This window comes from Capricornis sumatraensis, chromosome 20 (assembly GCF_032405125.1).
Source record: "Capricornis sumatraensis isolate serow.1 chromosome 20, serow.2, whole genome shotgun sequence".
NCBI classification, from domain to species: domain Eukaryota; kingdom Metazoa; phylum Chordata; class Mammalia; order Artiodactyla; family Bovidae; genus Capricornis; species Capricornis sumatraensis.
Genome location: NC_091088.1, coordinates 55,031,282 through 55,052,315, shown reverse-complemented (window position 1 = coordinate 55,052,315; position 21,034 = coordinate 55,031,282). Strand labels below are relative to the sequence as shown.

At 52.4% G+C, this 21,034-nt stretch overlaps 1 protein-coding gene across 1 annotated transcript; it reads left to right on the top strand.

The window, feature by feature from the left end:
- Window positions 1–5,039: 5,039 nt before the first annotated feature.
- Window positions 5,040–20,064, top strand: C20H19orf47 (chromosome 20 C19orf47 homolog). Its single transcript, XM_068992929.1, has 8 exons — window positions 5,040–5,085; window positions 8,917–9,004; window positions 9,106–9,220; window positions 11,099–11,177; window positions 14,214–14,351; window positions 15,867–16,019; window positions 17,336–17,406; window positions 19,113–20,064. The coding sequence occupies exons 1-8, from the start codon at window positions 5,067–5,069 to the stop codon at window positions 19,608–19,610; spliced, it is 1,161 nt and encodes a 386-aa protein (XP_068849030.1). The 5' UTR covers window positions 5,040–5,066; the 3' UTR covers window positions 19,611–20,064.
- The last annotated feature ends 970 nt before the right edge of the window (window positions 20,065–21,034 follow it).

Below are 21,034 nucleotides of genomic sequence, written 5' to 3'. Positions count from 1 at the left end.
TACACTTTGTGGTCGCGGACCTGTGCCTTCCCTTATCTGAACTTCATTTTCATCGTTTATAGGATGAAGGCTAATAATCCCTTCATCATATCATAGAGTTATTGTGAGGATGCTGATGAAATGTGCGTGTAAAGTCCTCAGCATAGGGCCTGACTGTGTAGAGCAGGAGCTCAATAAATAGATCCGGACTATAATAATAATACTGGTCATAGCAGACACCCATTAGGTGTTTAGGTCCCTATAGTCAAAGCTATGGTTTTTTCAGTAGCCATATATATGGATGTGAGTGTTGGACCATAAAGGAGGCTGAGCGCTGAAGAATTGATACCTTCCAGTTGTGGTGCTGGAGAAGACTCTTGAGAGTCCCTTGGACTGCAAAGAAATCAACCCTGAATATTCATTGGAAGGTCTGATGCTAACGCTGAAGCTCCAATACTTTGGCCACCTGATGTGAAGAGCCAACTCATTGAAAAAGACTCTGATGCTGGGAAAAATTGAAGGCAAAAGGAGAAGAGGGCGGCAGAAGATGAGGTAGTTTGATAGCATCACCAACTCAATGGACATAAATCTGAGCAAGCTACAGGAGATAGTGAAGGACAGGGAAGCCTGGTGCGCTGATGTCTGTGGGGTCACAGAGAGTCGGACATAAGTTAGTGACTAAACAATAACGACATAATGATTCCAAGAGTCATTGGTGTAGATGAGACTAGCAAGGAAGTAGAGAAGGAGAAGCTCAGAGACTTCAGCTTTCCTTCACTTTCCGTCTGATAGGAAAGACTTTGAATCTGCAGCTAGGCAAATCGACATCCTGCCACTTACTATTTGTCATATTTTGCTGAATCCTGTAGTATTAGGCTTTCCTTTTTCGTTGAAACCACTGATTCATTTTTCTCCAGTCAGTTCATTTGAGAAGGAAAATTTGTATTGCTTTTCTAATGAAAAACTAGCATTGCTTGACTGTGAAAAGGAGGACTTAGCCTGAACTCCAGTGGAAGCAGAATGGTTTATTATATTGTAGATAGAAAAGGAAAGAATTGAAAAAGGAATGACTTGTATTTTTGTGATTCCATGCTGTCAGGTCTCATGGGTCCTGTCAAGTTATACTCTGTTTTCAGCTCGCACTTGGCATATGATGGTTTTGGCTTAGTGATTGTCCTACCCTTTTCCTGACTCACTGAAGATGTACTTATTTTATTTAATGCACATGTACAAAACCTACTGAGCATCGTTCTAACAGCTTAGCATTTAGGAACTCTTAACCCCACTAAGCACTTTAAAAATAGATACGCCTATCCTTTTTTTTCTTTTTAATTTGAGTATAGTTGATGTACAATAACTCCTGTCATTCTTATTTTACAGTTGAAGAAAGTGCGATCCAAAAAGGTTAAACCACTTGCTTCAGAGTCAGGGTTCAGTTCAGTTCAGTTGCTCAGTCGTGTCCGACTCTTTGCGACCCCATGAATTGCAGCACGCCAGGCCTCCCTGTCCATCACCAACTCCCGGAGTTCACTCAAACTCACGTCCATCGAGTCGGTGATGCCATCCAGCCATCTCATCCTCTGTCGTCCCCTTCTCCTCCTGACCGCAGTCCCTCCCAGCATCAGAGTCTTTTCCAATGTCAGGGTTAGGAAGTGGTAAGATTGAGCTTTGGAGGCAGGCCTTCTAAGGGCTGAGCATAGGGAGTCTGGTGAATGGTAATTACTTGAATTTTGGGGAGCTGTCATTTTTCTATTATTGTTATATAATTTTCGCTGTTCATAAAGTCAGCGTAGGAGATAGGTTTTTAATGGTGGAGAGAGAAAATTGAGTCTGGTGGGGAATTCTGCAGCTGTAGTGGGAAGACGTTGCTATTGTTCAGTTGCTCAGTCGTGTCTGACTCTCTTGTGACCCCACAGACTGCAGCCTGCCAAGCTCCTCTGTCCGTGGGATTTCCCAAGCAAGAATACTAGAGTGGGTTGCCATTTCCTCCTCCAGAGGATCTTCCTGACCCAGGGATCGAATCTGAGTCTCCTGCATTGCAGGCAGATTCTTTACCACTGAGCCACCAGGGAGGATACCAGTACCTAAAGGCTTCTAGTAAGTATTAACTGAAACTTTGCTAAGACAGACCTCAGTGCCCAGCTCATAGTAATCCCTTGACCAGTGGACTGACTTGGGTTCGCATCCTCAGTTGCTTGCTGTGTGACCTCAGGCCTGCCACTATCCCCTGTAACTTGGAGATTGTTTTTACTTTCTACCACAGGTGATGGTGAGGAGGCACTGAGGTGTGTTCATCAGCAATGCTAGGCACGTGAATGCTCATCAGGAGCTGCTGCGTGGGCACTGGAATCAGGGATAACTTGTTTTTGTTTTTGAATCCCAGTAAAGCTCTGGCTTGATGTGGCATTTGGCAAATGACTGTACCACAGTGAGTCAGTTTTTTTTTTTTTTTTCCCATTGATTAAAATGTGGCTAATGATAGTCCTCATGCATGAGGAGGTTGTGAGGTGTCGGCGTGATGCCTGGCACCGTTCCTGGTGCATAGTTGGTGCTTGCTGTGTGCAGCGTTGTTCTCTCTGGCTTACTGAAGCCTCCTTCAGGCCTTGCTCTTTGAGAGATGTTGGTTGTGTTGTTCTTGTCCAGTGGTAACATCCCGAAGGGAAAGGGCATCTTAGGAGCCAAGTACGGGATCAAGTGATGCCTCTGGTCATGTTCCTCATCCTAGTTGAGGGTGGAGGAGAGAGCATCACCCTGGGGACTTTGGCAAGATGTCACAAGGCAGGTGGCAGCCATGCAGAGTGATGGAGAGCTTGCTAGGAGGATAGGAGAAGCAAGCATGCAAGGCACAGGTGACATTCTGTGTGAAGGGTGGGTAGCCGGCAAAGCCCTTGGGTGTTGGAGGGAAGGCTAGAGTGGGAGGCCTGGGGGGCAAGAAGAGCCAGCACTCTAAAGTACTTAGCATGCAGCAGGCACTCTCAGGTACTCTGTGCATAGAAACTCATCTAGCCCCACAGCAGTCCTCTGGAATAAGTCAGGGGTGTACCATCCCAGTGTACAGACGTGGACACTGGGGCCTGACTGGTGAAGTTGCTTGGCAAGGTCACACAGCTAGTAAGTGGTAGAGCCAGATTTGAACCCTGCAAGTCTGGTTCCAGAGTCCTTACTTTAAAAAATAATTTTATTTATTTATGTATTTTTGGTTTTAGCCGTGCTGGGTCTTTGTTGCTGCACAAGGCTTTTTCTAGTTGCGATGCGCGGGGGCTACTCTTTAGTTGTGGTACACGGGCTTCTCATTGCAGTGCCTTCTCTTGTTGCGGACCACAGGGTCTAGGGCGTGTGTAGTTGTGGTTTCTGGGCTCCAGAGCGCAGGCTGAATAGTTGTGGCGCACGGGCTTAGTTGCTCCGTGGCACGTGGGATCTTCCTGGATCAGGGATCAAACCCATGTCTCCTGCACTGGCAGGTGGATTCTTTACTACTGAGCTACCAGGGAGGCACTCTCCCCTCCCCCGCCACACTTTTTTTTGGCTGCGCGGGCTCTTCCTTATGGAGTGCAGGCCTCTCTAGTTGTGGCATTCCAGCTTAGTTGCCCCGGCAGTCAGGTTTAGTTGTCCTGCAGCACGTGAGATCTTTGTTCCTCGACCAGGGATCGAGCCCACATCCCCTGCTTTGGAAGGTGGAATCTTAACCACTAGATCACCAGGGAAGTCCCCCAGAGTACCATCACTGCGATACCATTAAAATAGTGGGTAGGAAGGGGCAGATGGTAGGTGATGGTCCACAGAAAGGGGCTGGACAGTGGGCCTTCTGCACCCTGTAGGTGATGGAGGGGTGGGGGACATGAGTCAGAACTGGGGGCTGGCATGAGTGCGGGGAAGCAGCGTAGGGGGAGAGGATGGCCAGGGAGGGGCAGTGTGGGACATGGGGGTTCCTGGAGTCAGTAGTGGCGGATCAGGTGAGGAAATGATTTCTTTTAGTTCTGTTTCAGCACTGCTGTTCACGTGCAGGAGAAGGTCTCCATTGGTGCTCGTATGTCATGTGTCTTTCTGGCACCCGCTGATCTTACCCAAGTAAAAACTGGCTTTGTGTTTCTGCCCTGGGGCCCATCCTGAGTGGAGCCCCGCCTCTTTGTCCCTGGCTGTCTCACTCACCTCCTCGCTCCCTCTATGGTATGGTCCCTGCGGGCTCCTGGCTGCCCCGCGGACATGCCAGATGGGCTTCTGGCTCAGGGCCCTGCCCTTGCTGTACCTTCTCCTGGAACACTCTTCCTCTCTAAAACTGCATGGCTCACTCCTCCACCTCCTTCGGTCTCTTAAATGTCACTTTGGAGAGCTCCTACTGGGGACTTCCCTGGCGGTCCAGTGGATAAGACTGTACTTCCACTGCTGGGGGCATGGGTTCGATCCCTGCTCTGGAAACTAAGATCTTGCGTGCTGCATGGTGGGGCCAGAAAGTTTTTTTTAAGAAACAACAGCAACAAAAAGAGAGAGCCCTTCCCCAAGCACCTGTTTAGAATTGTAAGCCCTCCCTTCCTGGGCCCTTCGTGTTTTCTCCATGACACTGAAGGCTTTCTGACACACGACACTGTCAGCTGGTTTGCTAATTGTTTTCTGTCCTTAACTGTGTCACCACATAGAGGCCAGGCTCCGGGTTTTTGTTTACTTCTGTATTCCCGACCCCTAGATCAGTACTTCACACCCAGTAGGTTTTCAAGAGAAAGTTTTTGAAAGAATGAATGGGTATTTATGGTTAAGGTCTTCGGCCAGGGAGGGTCTTTTATCTGTCTCTCTCTTTTCCAGCCAGAAACTTGGGAGGTGTGTGGGGACGGAGCTGTGGACATTTGCTGTCCCTGGGCCTTGTCCCAGGCAGGAGTGATCTCTGCAGTGACAGCTCTTCCCCAGGCTGACTTCCTGCCAGCTGTCCAGGCTATTCCTGGGCTGTGAGCCCCCAGCCCAGGAACTCTCTTCTGGCAGGCAGACAGACAGGCAGCAAGAGACGGACAAGACACTTAGCCGGCGGTGGCTCATGAGCACTCTCCCTTCGTCCTCTCTTTCAGGCTCCAGGGAGCGGCCTGAAGGCCCAGGAGACAATGGTCTCAGTGACTATGGGTGAGTCTTCTCTCAAGGGCCCTCTCTCCCCTCTCCCCCTTTTTGACGTGTGACCTTAATAGGGGGGGCCGGGTGGGGGAGGGAGGGCCAGTCACTGGCAGGAACAGCTGTGCTCTGAGGAACCTGGAGGCAGGGCCAGGCCTGCTCAGGGCCGACCGCCTGCTTTCTGCTATCCTGGCCTCCTGACAACGTACTATGGCCATAAAGAACTCGGGTTCTGGAGTCCAGCAGGTCACCCACGTGACCTCTTAGAGCCTTGATTTTCTCATCTGTAAAATGGAGATCGTAACATCCTGGGACGTTGTTTAAGTATTAAGGAGGTGATTGCATGTAAAGCCTTGAGCCTAGTTCTCAGCAAATGTTAGCTGTTACTATTCTCATGAGCTTTATCAACATTCTCTTTAAACTTTGTACTTGGGGATTGCCAAAACACAGAGATTATTAGCTAGTCACTTTTAAATTTTTGGACATTTGAATATACAGAGAAGTATGTAAAACAGATTTGTGTGATCATGAGAGCCATTAGAAAGCAAACATCTGAGTACATCCTTTTTGATTCCATTGACAAAAAGCACAGGAGTGGCTTCCCTGGTGGTCCAGTGGGTAAGACTGCGCTTTCAATAGAACATGGGTTTGATCCCTGGTCAGGGAACTAAGATTCCCACATGCTGCACAACATGGTCGAAATAATAAAACGCAGAAGCAGGCACAATCACTCTGTGCTGCTAGAAGGTGTTTATGGCCCTTGGGAGGCAGGGAGAAGTGGCTCCCTAGGGAATGGGAGGCCGGGGGAATGCTTCTAGAATGTTGGAAATGTTTTACTTCTTGATCTGGGTGCTGGTTACATGGGTGTGTTGGTTTATGAAAACCTATCGACTTGTGTGCACTTTTGTGAGTGTACCTTATAGTTCAGTAAGAAAGGTTTTAAAAAAACCTCCACCCATCTGACCATCCAGGTGGAGAACTAGAATATTGCCTACCCACCTCGAGGCTCCACCCGTCACACCACCTCCCTCCTTCAGATGGAAGCCACCGCTATCTTCTCTATGTGATCTTCTCTCCTTACCTTACTTAATCGTTGTACCACTAATGAAAACGTTCCTACAGACTTGCTTTTGAATTTACGTGGAGGAAATCCCGCCATGCCCTGTGTTCTTTTGTATCTGGCTACTGTTGCTCAGCACAATGCCGGAGAGTCATCTCTGGTGCTGTGTGTAGCTGTAGTTCTTTCCTTTTTTTAAAAAAAATCTGTTACAATATTGCTTGTTTTAATGTTTTCTTTTTTTGGCCGGGAGGCATGTGGGAACCTAGCTCCCTGACCAGGGGTCTGTCTTGCATCCCCTGGTGAACGTCTTAACCCCTGGCCTGCCAGGGAATTCCCCGTCGTTCTTGCTTTACCCTGCTGCATCGTGTGGACCGGGTGAGCCACCGATCGTCGTTTTTTTTGCCAGTGCTATTGTCAGTGGATACTGTTTCTGGATTGTGAGACTAGCTGCTAGGAATATTCTAGTGCCTGTCTTCTGGCGTGAACAGCAAGCCACCCGTTTGAGTCCCAGACACGCATTGTGGCCTGTATTATTATTTCTGAGACGGGGGTGCATCTTACAGCTGGTGCTTAGGACCATTTAACTGGCAGCAGGTTTTCCTCCTTCATAGAACACAAAATGATGATGACGCCGGACACGGGCTCTCTTACAGCTCCTGGACTTTGCTTCAGGCAACTGACTGCCTCCAACCGTGTGGTGTTTCCTTTTCCCCTAATAACAGCTTAGTTGCGATACAGTTCACATTTCATACAACTCATTGGGTTTGTTTTTTTTTTCTTTTTGCCTGCGCTGGGTCTTGTGGGTTTTCTCCCGTTGCTGCGAGTGGGGGCTACTCTCTTGTTGCGGAGAACAGGCTCCAGGGCACGTGCTTTCAGTAGCTGCGGTTCGCAGGCTCTGGAGCTCAGGCTCAGTAGTTGTGGCCCACGGGCTTAGGTGCTCCATAGCATGTGGAATCTTCCCAGCCCAGGGATCGAATAGGTGTACCCTGCATTGACAGGCAGAGTCTTAACCACTGGACCACCAGGGAAGTCCAGTGGTTTTTAAAATCTGTGTTTGTAGACTTGTGCGTCCATCGCCACAATCAATTTCAAAATACTTTCCTCACTTCCCCCAGTTCCCAAATACCCATTAGCAGTCACTCCCCTCTCCCCCCTGCTTTCCCAGCCCGGTCCCTGGCAGCTGCTATTCTGTTTTCTGTCCCTATAGATCACCATAGATTTACCACTTCTGGGCATTTCACATAAATGGAACTATTACGTGGTAGTTTTTGATATTTAGACAAAGCTGCCTGCTTTTGGCTAAAGGAACCCAGGCCCCCCCCTCCCCCGCCCATGTCTTGACAGATGGAAAGTGCTTGTGCAAAGAAGAAAAAAGTCCATCCTTTCCTCGGGGCTGGTAGAAGTCCTGAGGCTGTGAGCACTTCACTTGCTGCAGGCCTGGGGAGACTGGCCCGTGCTGGGTGGGCACCTGAGACCTCTGCCGCCCTCCACGCAGCGTCTCATCCAGACTGTGTCCCTCACCCTGCTCTGAGCCTCAGTTGTCATATCAGCAAAATGGGCATAGCAACACCAAATTTCTCCTTTTTAAAAAAATAGCGTGGAGTTTGGGATGTACCATTATATACCATGAGAAAGACTTTAAAAGAAAATGTTGCTAATTAAATTGTGGCACACCATCAACTGTGAGGTAAATCCTAGTTTCTGAGATACTAAAATGTGAAAAAAAAATTCTACTCAGAATCAGTGATCTTCTCTGATACCTGGCCTGAGTGGTCAGGGTCATTTTGAAGGTCACACCCAAGAGGCCAAGAAAGAACTTTGGAAACAGTGAAGTTGGGTGGATGGGGTCTGCCTGGTCTAGGCTCCACGCGTAGTGGGGACGTCATCACCGTCACCGTCACCGTCACCATCACGGCTGCCGTGGGGGAGGACATCCTCCGGGCCTTGTGCCATTTCGAGCCCTTTCTGCATCCTTTCTCTTTAGTTTGCACGATGACCCAGGACGTCAGCGCTCTTACTACTAGATGTCTGCTCCCTGAGGGAAGGGACTCTGGGCCCTGCAGTATCCCCAGTGCCTAGAGTGGGACTCGGTGTATGCCAACTGCTCAGTACACGCTTGTGGAATGTGTGACCCCAGAGGAGACCGAGCAGCAAGTGCTACCTTCCCCAGAGTCCTTTTTCTGGGAGATGGCAAAGCCAGGATTCCAACCCACACTCCAAAGCCTGTGCTCATGACCTCCTTTCTGAGGCTGGGCTGCTCCTGTGTGTGTTGTAGTGGAGATGCTTGCTGACACCCAGAGGCCAGCTGTGCAAACCTTCTTTCCACCCACCTGTGGATCCTGTCACCCTCGGCCTGCACCTGTGATGGAGACCTGGGTGGAGAACCCAGAGTCCTGACTCCCCGCCGCCCCCAGTCATTGGCCAAGCCTGGGGGACAGTGGTTGCTGGGGGTCATCATGCTCCAGGCAGGGCAAAATTGTGAGGAGAAGGGCAGTCCAGGAGCACAGGGGCTTGGGGAGTCTGCTTCTTGTTAGCAGTGTGGCCTGGGGCCAGGCCTCCAGCCTCTCCCTGCCTCAGTTTCCTCGTTGGCCAAGTAGAGGTTTCAGTGCTGCTGAATTCACAGAGCTGGCAGGCTGGCTTAGTTCCGTCATCTCCGTGGAGTGCTCAGGGCCTGGCATTTGATAAGCATTTAATTTGTGGGAGCTGCTGCTGTTGTGGTTTTGCTGCTGCTGCTCTAAGGAGAATCATGTGAATAATAAGCCCTGTTTACACCTCCACGCTCCCAGCCACTTCCGAGTGGATCCAGTTCTTTAAGGAAGCCGGCATTCCTCCAGGACCTGCTGTCAATTACGCTGTGATGTTTGTGGATAATAGGTAAGGCTGCTGAGGGGACAGGGCTGACCCTGGGGAAAGAAGGGGAGTTAGGGAACAGGCCGGCCCACCCACCCCAACTCACTTGTCACCCTTCCCTGCAGAATCCAGAAGAGCATGCTGCTGGACCTCAACAAGGAGATCATGAACGAGCTGGGCGTGACCGTGGTGGGTGACATCATTGCCATCCTCAAGCATGCCAAGGTGGTGCACCGCCAGGTGGGCTCTCTGCTCGATGCCTCTGTTTCTGGGTTTAGGGTGGGATGGAGGGCTGGTGGTAGAACCAATCGGAGGCTTGGAAGCAAAGGTAGGCATACCTGGATTCCAAGGTTGGTTCCACTGCTTGCTGTGTGACATGGGGCACGTTGCCTAACTTCTCTGAACCTTACTTTCTCCGCTTGTAGAATATACATAGGCAAACCTGTTTCATAGGGGGATTGTAAGTATTAAGCTACATAAAGCCCTAGCACAGTGTACACAGCAGGGCCTCATTACGGGCTCTCTGTAAGTATTATTATTATTATTACTGTTAGTTTTTCCTTCCCTCATCATAGTTATTCTTACTGTGACTCTTCTGTCCCCAAAATAGGAGCTTCCGAGGTGGGACACAGTTGGTGACTCGGCCAACGGCATGGTGGTTCCATTCTTGGGCTTTCTGTTGACAGTGACCTTGGATTAGTGGTTCACCTTCCCCAGTCACTGAAACAGGCCTTGCACTCCACCCTTTCTGAATAGGGCCTCTGTGGCTGTCCACCAGAGAGTGTATATGGCGCCAAGTGCCGGGCCTGGAGTGACGAGGTGCTTTAGCTGTGATCATTAGCACTTACAGGCTCTTGCCGTGGCCTGCCAGTCCCTGTCTTCATCCTTTATACACGTTACCAGCTTATTGACTCCTTCCTCCCGTAAGGGAGGCTTGTTGCAGAGGCTGCACTCTCAAGCAGTCCACATACCACGTGGTGGTCACTGGGATTTTTCTCATGAATTTTAGAGGCTTTCTGCATTCCAGGGCCAGGCTTTCATCTGCCCATCATCCTGGACAGGACCCTGCAGCAAGGGCTTTCTCAAGCCAGGGATGCTGTCTGAGTTATCCCAGAGGTCACAGAGCAAAATGTGTTCTTTTCTTTAAACTTTTAAATTTGAGACTGATTTTGGATTTGTAGAAAAGTTGCAACAGTAGGACACAAAGTTTCTGTATTTCCTTCACCCAGCTTCCCCTAATGTTGACATGCTACCTAGCCATGACGCATCTGTCAAAACTAAGAAAGAAACATTGCTATGCTGTTATTGGGCTTCCCAGATGGCACAGTTGGTAAAGAATCCCCCCTGCCAGTGCAGGAGACGTGAGTTCGATCCCTGGGTCAGGAAGATCCCCTGGAGAAGGGAATGGCAACCCACTCCAGTATTCTTGCCTGGAGAATCCCAAGGACAGAGGAGCCTGGCAGGCTACAGTCCATGGGGTCGCAGAGGCAGACGCGACTGAGCACCAGCTTATGCACATGCTGTTAGTCACTAAGCTACGGACTCTGGGTTTCTTCCGGTTTCCACTAATGTCCTTTTTCTCCTCTGGGATACCACATGGCATTTTCTCCATGTGTCTCCTTAGTCTCTTTCGATTTGGGCCAGAGTCCTGCTCTTCCCGAGTTTTAGATGACCTTGACAGTTTTGGAGAGTACTGCTCAGCTGTTCTGTAGCGTGTCCCTGTTTGGGTTTGTCTGGTGCTTTGTTATAAGCTGGGCTTCCCAGGTGGCGATGGTGGTAGAGAACCTGTCTGCCAATGCAGGAGACGAAAGAGACATGGATTCAGTCCCTGGGTCAGGAGGATCCCCTGGAGAAGGGCGTGGCAACTCACTCCAGTATTCTTGCCTGGAGAATTCCAATGAAATGAGGAGCCTGTGGGGTACAGTCCATAGGGTCACACAGAGTCGGACATGACTGAAGCGACTTAAAACTTGCAAGTAGGAGTGAAATGTCTTGAAATCTCTTCTCTAACAGCCCAGGCTCTGATCTCCCCCAGTTTTGCTCAGATATCTGGATCCCCTTTTCCTCCACCTCACATCCCGTCCCCATGGTAACCCCAGGCACCTGTTTTCTTTACAGGATATGTGCAAAGCTGCCACTGAGGCGGTGCCCTGCAGCCCCAGCCCCCTCCCAGGCGAGATTCGCCGGGGTGCTTCTAGCGGTGAGTGCTGTCTGTCCAGGCCTCTTTCCTCCATTCCGACATTCTGTAGTGAAGGGGACACGCCTGGACTCTGCAGAGGTGGAAGCACAGCCATCTGGGGCTCTCTTGTCTCAGGGATAAATGGGGCAGAGAGTGACTGTGCATACGATCGATTTTCGTTCGTGGTCGTTCCATTCTGCAAAGCCACTGGGAGCATTGAGTCAGTGACTCTGAGTCACTGCTCCCAGGGAAATGTGGGGTCAGGTTCCTGCAAGCTTCTGGTCACAACATCTTCATCATCTGACCAGTGTACAACCTTATTTTATGTGTGTTTCTGTTTTAAAAGACCTTATTTAATATATATTGTTGATTCATTGACAGTGAACTCGCAGCCCACAGCACTAAAACTCATGCCTGAATGAAGCTTATCCAATGCACATATGTTTTCCATAAAGCACATCCCCGCCTTCTTGAACTTAGGACACTACCCAGCATCTTATCACCAAGCTTGGGGATCATTTTAAACAGGAGAATCACTAACAGAAACACAAAGTTGTGAAAATAACGCTGAGGAAACCGTAAATAGATGGTGCGGAGAAGGTGATGGCACCCCACTCCAGTACTCTTGCCTGGAAAATCCCGTGGGCGGAGGAGCCTGGTGGGCTGCAGTCCACGGGGTCGAGAAGAGTTGGACACGACTGAGTGACTTCACTTTCACTTTTCACTTTCATGCACTAGAGAAGGCAATGGCAGCCCACTCCAGTGTTCTTGCCTGGAGAATCCCAGGGACGGGAGAGCCTGGTGGGCTGCCGTCTATGGGGTCGCACAGAGTCGGACATGACTAAAGTGACTTAGCAGCAGCAGCAGCAGCACTATATAGACTTGTTTACTATGTGAGCTGTGGCAGGATAGCAGAGAGTCGCCTTGTTTGACCTCAGTTGGGAACATGCATTAGGCAACTCAGGAGTTTTGCCTCTCTGTGCCTGTCTATAAATGACCACAGAACCCCACAAGTATTGGTTTTGAGGTTATGAATAAATTTGTAAATATGCCAGTTTATAAATACAGAATCTGAATGATAAGAATCAACTATATTTATACTTCTGATTTTTTAGCAGTGTGACACTTGAAAAATTTGACATACATGCATACGTACATATTGATTAGCCTTTGCTGCTTAACAGGCTTCCCCCAAACAGATATAAACACACATTAAAAAAAAATTTTGATTTCAAAGTAGTTGATTTCTTTTCAGAGTAAGAGGTCACCTTTTGCAAAATTTATTTTATTTTTAACACTTGCGCATTTTAGTACTTCAAATCATACTTGTGCACTTACTGATAAAACCCAAGGTTTTTAAAAAATTTTTGTTGAAATATACTTGATTTACAGTGTTGTGTTAGTTTCAGTTGTGCAGCAAAGTAATTCATTTAAGTAACACACACAAGCACACACACACCCACCCACCCACCCTTAGTTCCCTGACAAGGGATCAAACCCATGACCCCTACAGTGGAAGCCACTCTTAACCACTGGACTGCCGGGAAAGTCCTGGTTTACGGGAATTGATGTTAAATGGACTGTGTAGCTTTGATGTATTTTTCTGTATACTGTAGTTATAGTTAAAAACAACCAAGCAATAGGAAATTATAATCTTGTGTTGAGGGTCATCATGAAGGATTTCAGGAGGCTTTGAGAGGTAGCACACTGCAGGAAGAGAGAGCTTTTGCGGGGGGGGAGGGGGTAGGACAAAGTAGCAAAGTCTGAAAGCCACTATGGGGGGTGTTCCTAGGCCTACTGAGCAAGGAGTGGTAGCATGAAGACCTCCCTGCCCCGTCCCCTGCAGGGCTCCCCCAGGAGTTCAGGAAACCCACCCCCGAAGCTAGCAGCAGCTGCTCCTGGCCCTCCCGTCTGCTCTCTGTAGCCCATCTTGCAACCTGGGACACCCCTTCTCCTTCTCCACAGGAGACGGGGTGCCTGAGACTGCTCCCCACCTCCAAGGGAGGTCACCTCTTTTCTTGTCCCAGCCCAGCTGAAGGCACACCTACAGTGCCCAGGGCTCCTGCTGGGTGACCCTCCTCCCTGAGTGCCCCCAATTTCCTCATCTTTAAAGTTCGTTTGCAGCAGAGCCTGTCTGCTAGGGGTGTTGGGAGGTTCGGTGACCCTGTTCATCTTTTCAGTAGATGTTTATTACTGAAGACCTGTGAAGTGCTAGGACACAGCAACAAACAGTATCTCCTCTTGAGGCTTGCAGTCTCTTGGGCGAGTCTGCCAGTAGACAGATAAATGTACTTGAATGTCCAGCAGTAGTGGGCTTCCCTAGGGGCTCAGCGGGTAAAGAACCCGCGTGCAATGCAGGAGTCACAGGAGACGTGGGTTCAATCCCTGGGAAGCCCTGGAAGAAGGGCAAGAAGATCCCCTGGAGGAGGAAATGGCTTCCCGCTCCAGTATTTTTGCCTGGAGAATCCCATGGACTGAGGAGCCTGGCGGGCTACAGTCCGTAGCATCGCATAGAGTCGGACACGACTGAAGTGACTGAGCATGCACGCGTATCCAGCAGTAATACGGACTATGAAGAAAAAGAATAGTGTATGGTAGAGATGGGAGCGGTTGAGGGGGCAGTCGGGAGTTTTCTCTGAGGAGGCTGAGTCTGAGAGGAGACCTGAATGAAGAGAGAGAGCAGGCCCATTGGTACTGGGGGAGTCGTGAGCCAGCCAGACAGCAGATAGACAGATAGCAGGCACCCTGAGAAGGTGTGTGCTTTCTGGAGGAGGAAGGTCCTGGAGGAAAGCAAGGCTGTGGGGGAGGGAGAGGGAAGGACTCAGCACAGGGCTGGGTGACCGGTGGATGAAGGGTGCTTGGAACCATCTGGTCTGGGCGTCAGGAAAGGGCCCCCTGGGCCAGGAGGGCTGGACTAGTCCCTGGAAGACAGGCCCTCCCCAGGCCTCCCTGTCTTGACAGTACAGCCCATTCAGTCCCAAGGTGGCCTTCCCCATCCTGCCCCCTTCCCGGGGCCCTGTCTCACTGGACCCTCCTCTTTCCTCTTCCTGCCAGCCGCCTCCAGAATGATCACCAACAGCCTGAACCGAGACTCCCCACCTGGCACTCCCCCCAGGCGGCCGGACACCAGCACCTCCAAGATCTCTGTCACCGTGTCCAACAAGATGGCAGCAAAGAGTGCCAAGGCTGCCGGTGAGGAGACGTGGGCAGGGGGTGGGAGGAGCTGGAGGCCGCTGCGGGTTGGCAGACGGCATCTGGGGGACGTGTTCTTGATGCTGCTGTGCAGGCCATGGGGTGTGCACAGTGTTCAGACTCGGTCAAGCCACAGCCTCTCTGGGGGCCTCGCCTTCCACGTCTGTCGAAGAGGGCTGGCGCTACCCTCCTCCGCGGACGGTTGGAAGCCCTTGAGATGGTGTCTATGAGCATCGTGGGCCCATTGCAGTTCTCACGCAGGGGCCAGTTCAGTCTGTGTAATTTTTATTTTATTGTGGTGAGAACACAACGTGAGATCTGCCTACTTCATGAAACTTCATGAAACTTTATGTGTGCAGAACAGTGTTGTTGACTGTGGGTGGTTCAGTCTTTTTTAACAGATGGTCACTGAGCCCCGCACTGGTGCCCGGCCCTGTGCTTGATGCCTGGGGTCAAAGGTAAAGAAGCTACCTTTCCTCTTAGCCACCAGAGGGATCCTTTAAAACTTTCCATCTGATCCTTTTCCACCCTTGTCTGGAACTCTCCAGGGCTTCCTATTGTTCCATTAGTAAAGTCATCTTCCCACATGGCCTTGCTGGGCCCTGTGGATTCATGTCTTGCCTGCTGCCTCCATTCCCCTCCAGGGTCCTTCCCATCATGGGGCCTTTGCCCCAATATTCCCTTCTCCCAGGGCCCTCTTCCTGCGTAGACTCTTCTATGCTTGGCCGCTGCTCTTCCTGGTCTCAGCTTGTGAGCTGGGAGTGGGGCACGGCCTTTGGGCTTCCAAGCCCGCCTTCTGTCCGTCACACGCTTCTGCCTTTGTTGAGTCCACCCCCATAGCCCAGTGGTCTTGGCCCACGTGGAAAGCAAGGCCCAGGATGGCGCCCAGCCCTGTCACACCCCGTCCACCTCCATCACAGGTGCTCCCTTTGGGCCACATGTGTCTGGAAGCGCCTCCTCCTCCTCCTGATTGTTCAGTTTGTGGGCCACGAGCGAGAAAGTTAAGATTCATTTCTAAAGTAGTGAAAAGATGCGGGGCCTGGGATGGATGGTTCCTTTCCCTTCAGCACAGTAGAGGAGATTCTGTTTATTTTTGTAAGTTGAGGTGTAATTTACTTTTGCACAAGGCACACATTGTAAGTACATAGCTTGAATGATTTTTAACAAATGATCATACCTGTGAAGCCATTACCTTGATGGCCTGTCCACCACCCAGCAGTTTCCCATCTGAGAGTATTCTGGGTGGCCTGGGAGGCGAGCCTACTGGGGGGTGGGTCAGAGCCACAGAGAGCCCAGGAGGCCAGCCATAGCCTTCTGCAACCCCACTGGGCCCAGGCCCCTGACTTTCTTGGTGGATCAGTCAATGCCCATAGGGGAGGTTGGGAAGAGAAGGGATTCTGGTCATGGGAACGCATGGAAATCAAGGGCACGTGTGTGCCCTTTGCAGGGTGTCCAGACCCCACCCTGAGTGGACATTCCCTTTCAGAAGATGCTCACCACCACCCCCTCCCCCAGCAGCCCTGGCCCGCCGAGAGGAGGAGAGCCTGAGTGTTCCCACCAAGCGGCGCCGGGTCACCGCCGAGATGGAGGGGAAGTACATTATCAACATGCCCAAAGGCACTACCCCGCGGACCCGGAAGATCCTGGAGCAGCAACAGGCAGCCAAAGGTACTGGCCTGGGAAGGGGCAGAGACTGTGTTTCCCTTTTGCTGCGTCTTGCAGGGTTGGTCACATTCTACAGGTGTTGGCCCAGAAGCAGGCTCTGATGGGGATCCAGGGGGCTTTGGACCCAGGGACAGCAATGGTGGCCATAGTAGAGGGGCGCATCACCACCTCTGCCTTCTTGTCCTGCAGTTAGCATAGCAGGGATCCTCGGTGCCTCAGTGGGCGTCTCTCCCCCGGCGGACGGTGGCACGGATCCAGTGCTGGTCTGCCTGCTAAGTCAGTGACCGTGCCTGGCTGAGGACAGTGCCCCAAACAGTAGGAACCATCGTGGTGAGCCAGAGGGGTCAGGTTGAGATTCAGTCCAGAGCTGGAGTTTATCTGGTGGTATGAAGATGCTCTTCTTTAAGCGTTCCTTTTGTGCTCAGTTGTGTCTGACTCCTTGCGACCCCATGGACTGTGGCCCACCAGGCTCCTCTGTCCCTGAAATTTTCCAGGCAGGATACGGGAGCTGATTGCCATTTCCTTCTCCAGGGGATCTTCCTGACCCAGGAATCGAACCCTCGTGTCTTCTGTCTCCTGCATTGGCAGGTGGATTTTTCACTCTGCTGAAGCCCTGCATTCTGTCAGAACATTGTGTATATTCTCATGGAAAACTATTCAGTGGATGCAGAGGCAGTGAAAACAAACTTGTATCCCACGTGTATTGCGAACCTTTCCAGACATCTGTCTGTGTGTTTACATGCATCTCGGCTTTTTTTTTCTTTTTAAGCACAAATAGTCTCATCCTGCCTGTATTGTTGTATAAGGTTTTATTGAGCTCTTTTCACGTTAGTGCACATGGATCTGCTTCATTCTTCTTGATGGCTGTTCAGTGTTTCCATAATACTTCTGTATCGTAATCTAGTAAACGTTCTTCTGTTGATGGCTCTTCAAACTGTTATTTAGGGAGGGTATTACCATTTATCCGATTCTCTTAGAGGCCCAAGGCCCCCAAAAGAGGGAACGGAAGCAGTAGGGATTGAGAACTCTTCCTGCACATACACTTCTTGAATTGGTACCAAGAAGTGAGGAGAAGTGTCCATTTTAATTGATCCTTCTCACATTTGACATTGACCAGAAGTGTGGGGGTTAAGGTCAGTGTTAGCGGACAACACAGACATAAAACCTGACTCCGTCCAGTGTGCGCCTGCTTGGACCAGAGCTTCCTGGGGTCTGGGCAGGCCGTGATGACCCCTCCCTGTCTGTTCAGTGCTCAGCCCGGCTTAGGCCTGCAGGGGCCACCCCCCAGGCATAGGCTAACAACCTCACTTCCCTCCCAGGTCTCCATAGGACATCTGTGTTTGACCGCCTCGGCGCTGAGACCAAGGCAGATACCACAACGGGAAATAAAGTGAGTGGGAAGTGGGGGAGCCCCTGGGGACTCTCAAAGCTTGGTCTTCCCTGAGTGTCATTCCTGGCGATTCCTGCATACCCCTCACCCTGTCTCACGTACCTTTCCAGTCCGGCTCCCTGTCTGTCTGCTACCCCGATCTCTCTCCCGATTTCTAGCCCCAGGGCTCTAGCGGACCCCTGGACATTGTCCTGGGACCCCGCCCACCAGCATGTCCCCTAACTGGCCTTGAATCTTCCTCCAAAGCACGTCCTCCTCCTCTCTTGGGGGCTCCATCTGTCTCCTGTCGGCAGCCTCGTCCCGTTGGGATGGGCAGTGGCCTCCTAGCTGGTGTCTGTGCAGCTCCAGGGAAAGCCCTCCAGCCCCTCCCTCACAGCAGCAGCGCCTACGACCCACAGGACAGGCCCCTTCTGCCCTCCTCGCCCACTGTAAGCCCTTCAGAGGCTTTTCACAGCCCAGGAGGCAGCCCGATCTTCTTGCCTCCACTTGCGGTCCCGCAGGCTCCAGGTGTGGCATGTGGTTAGGAGACGCAGCCTGAGCCTGTTGCCTGGCATGAATCCTGCTCTGCCATTGCCTGGCTTCATGGCCTTGACCATTTCACCTCAGTTTCCTCCTCTGTGTAGTCCCTGCCTCACAGCGTAGTCGTGAGGACTCATGAGGCATACCTGTGTGGTGGGGTCTGTCTGGTGCCTGGTCGGCATCTTTTTTTTTTGGCCACACTGAGTAGCACACGGAACTTTCCCTACCAGGGCTTGAACCAACGCCCTCAGCAGTGGAAGCACAGTCTTAACTGCTGGACCGCCAGGGAAGTACCTGGTGAGCGTCTTGAAATGGCGCCTCAGATTCACGCTGGTCAAGTTTGCCAGCTGCCTTTCCTTGCTTGCTCACCAGGGCTCACTCACTCTGGCTTTTTTCTCATTTCCTAAATCTTATCATGAACGTGATTGTAATGCTCAGGATAACCTGGCTTAAAGATGCCGCCGTGGGAAGAGCTGGGCAAGTACCCCATAAATATGACTCTTACTCATGCCTGGGGGACTTTGAGGGTGCACTTTACTCTGTTTAAACAGCGAAGCCTCAGAGAAAGTGTCCCTGAACTCAGCGAGGAGACGAGGCTTCGCTGTCCACAGCTCTCCACTGCCCCCGCCCCACGCCCGCCCTCCCAAGCACGCAGTCCTGTCATTACTGGAGAATCACTTGTGTGAGGTCCAATGCCGGCTCAGTCTTCCCTGCTGGACCGTAAGCCCCCTGTGAGTGGGGCAGGGCCAGTCTTGGTCAGCACTGAGTCCCCAGCACTGCCCAATACAGGCCAGATACTGAGCTGGGACTCAGATTATTTGTGGAGTGATTGACCAAATTCGCCTCTTCTCTGTGGGTCCTCTGTAGACCTTTGCAGACAGTTTTTCCTTTCACCTTCCCTCTCCCTCCTGCTCTTTATTTGACTCACGTCCACTCAGCTCTCAGGTCTCATCCTGGAGGTCCCTTCTCCAGGGTGCCTTCCCCTAACTTCGGCGGGGAGTGGTCTCCTCTGGGCTCCCCCAGTTCCCTGGACTTGCCCTCTCCTGGCTCTCACGACTATCGAGCGTGTCAGTGAGGGGTGCGCTTCCCAAGTGCGAGCCCCACGAGGCCAGGCACGGATGAGGCAACTCTGTGATTACAGGGTGAGTGGCTCGGTGGCTCACCTGTCCTGTCTGTGACCCCCACAGCCCACCGGAGTCTTCAGCCGTCTGGGGGCCACGCCCGAGACAGACGAGGATCTGGCTTGGGACAGTGACAACGACAGCAGCAGCAGCTCCGTCCTGCAGTACGCCGGGGTCCTGAAGAGGCTGGGCCGTGCCCCCGCCAAGGCCAGCCCGCAGCCTGCGCTGACTGTCAAAGCCAAGGCGACGAGCTCGGCGCCGACCGCTGCCGCCCCCACGCTGCGGCGCCTGGCCCTCTCCTCGCGCCCGGCGCCCGAGAGGAAGCCGGAGGCCCTGTCCAAAGTCAGCATCATCCAGAGACTGGGCAAGCCCGCCCTCGTGCCTGAGGCCCAGGACAGCCAGGTCACCAGCACCAAGAGTAAGTCCTCAGCTGAGGTCAAGGTCACCATTAAGAGGACTCTGGTGGGGCCCCGGGGGAGCAGCTCCAGCGAGGGCCTGGGTGCCCAGATGGACCACGCAGGCACCGTGAGCGTATTCAAAAGACTGGGCCGGAGGACCTTCTAGCCCACGGGCGGGGTGCAGGCCCCTCTCCTGACTCCTGGCTCCATCAGTCTTCAGCGAGGGCACGTCACCCCTCCCTGCCGGCTTCCGGACGACTTGTTGCCCCCTCAGGTGTTCTGCTGGCCTGAGCTTTCCGGGGAGCCACCTGGGTGTTCTGAATCCGAGAGGGTCGCCGTGGCCCGGCCTTGCCGCTCTGGGGCTTCCCTTCCTTCCCGTCCTCTGCTCTTGCCTCTTGACTGTGGTCTTGGCAGGACCCCACCTTTACCTCTCCCGATGCCAAGGACCCTTCTCCTCCCCTCCATGCCCTTCCTCTCTCCCAGCAGCATCTGCTGCCTCAAACCCGCATTCTGGGGCCTCCCTGTCCCCCAGAGAGGGTGCACCCGGAGGGGCTTCTGTGTCCCCCACCCCGGGACTTCCTTGCCCTCCGGCCTCTGCCCCGCCCCGCCACTGCTTTGCCCTCCCCCACTCTCTCCCGATCTTCACTCTGTTCATTTCTTTTCTGTTTTCTGTCCCCGTGGCAAGGCCCGACTGTCCGCTGCGTCCTGCCTGACCCTCCTGCACCTCCGGCCTCCCAGCGGCGCCCTCGTCGGCGGTGGCGTCGAGCCAGTAGAGACTGTTAGCCGCCCTCACTCCCAGGCTGGAGGGACCTCCCCAGACCCCGGGCTGTAGCCAGGGCACCCGCCCGGGCCTCTTTTCTCCCTGAAAGTCTGTGGCGGGCGGCGGGTAAGGGGCACGGAGGTGGGAAGCCAACACCGAGAGAAGAAAACAGCTATTTTAATATATTTTTGTGACTTTCAGACTGTTTCCCTCCCCTCCTTCAGGGTGAGTTGCAGGATTGCTTTTTACACGCAGCACAGAGTGGTTGGGGCACCCGTGGAGAGCTGGGCAGCTCCCTGCACACCTGTAGGCCGTGATTTTGCTGCCAGCTCTGAGGTGAAGGGAGTAAGTCCCGGTCGTCATCCACTTGGGCCACCTCCTCCTGCTCTGGGCTCCCGCAGGGCCTCTGTCTGTCTGCCCTCCTCGTCATAGGTTTCCCCCATTTCTGCCAGGCTGCCTGTGAGGGGTTTTCCAGATTGCAGCTCCATTGTGAGGCTGTGGGCTCCTGTGGACTGGGTTCTTCACCCTCTCACTGCTGTGTGGTACGTGTGTCTGCCAGGCCTGTTCTAAGGGCTGGGATCTATCTGTGAGCCAAGCAGGCCCGTCCCTGTCTGCCTGGCTGCCCTCACCAGCCAGGGAGACAAGCGGAAAGTGATCACGCTGCTCAGAGTCGGAAGGAAGGCTGAGCGCCCGTGATCAGGGTCTCTCTAGATGTTTGGGGCAAGAAGGCCTTTCAGAGGAGGTGACCTGTAGGGTGGTTTACAAGAAGTTCAGGAGGAGAGTGCTCAACCAGGGCAAATAGGCAAGGCCAAGGCCCTGAAGTGGGACGA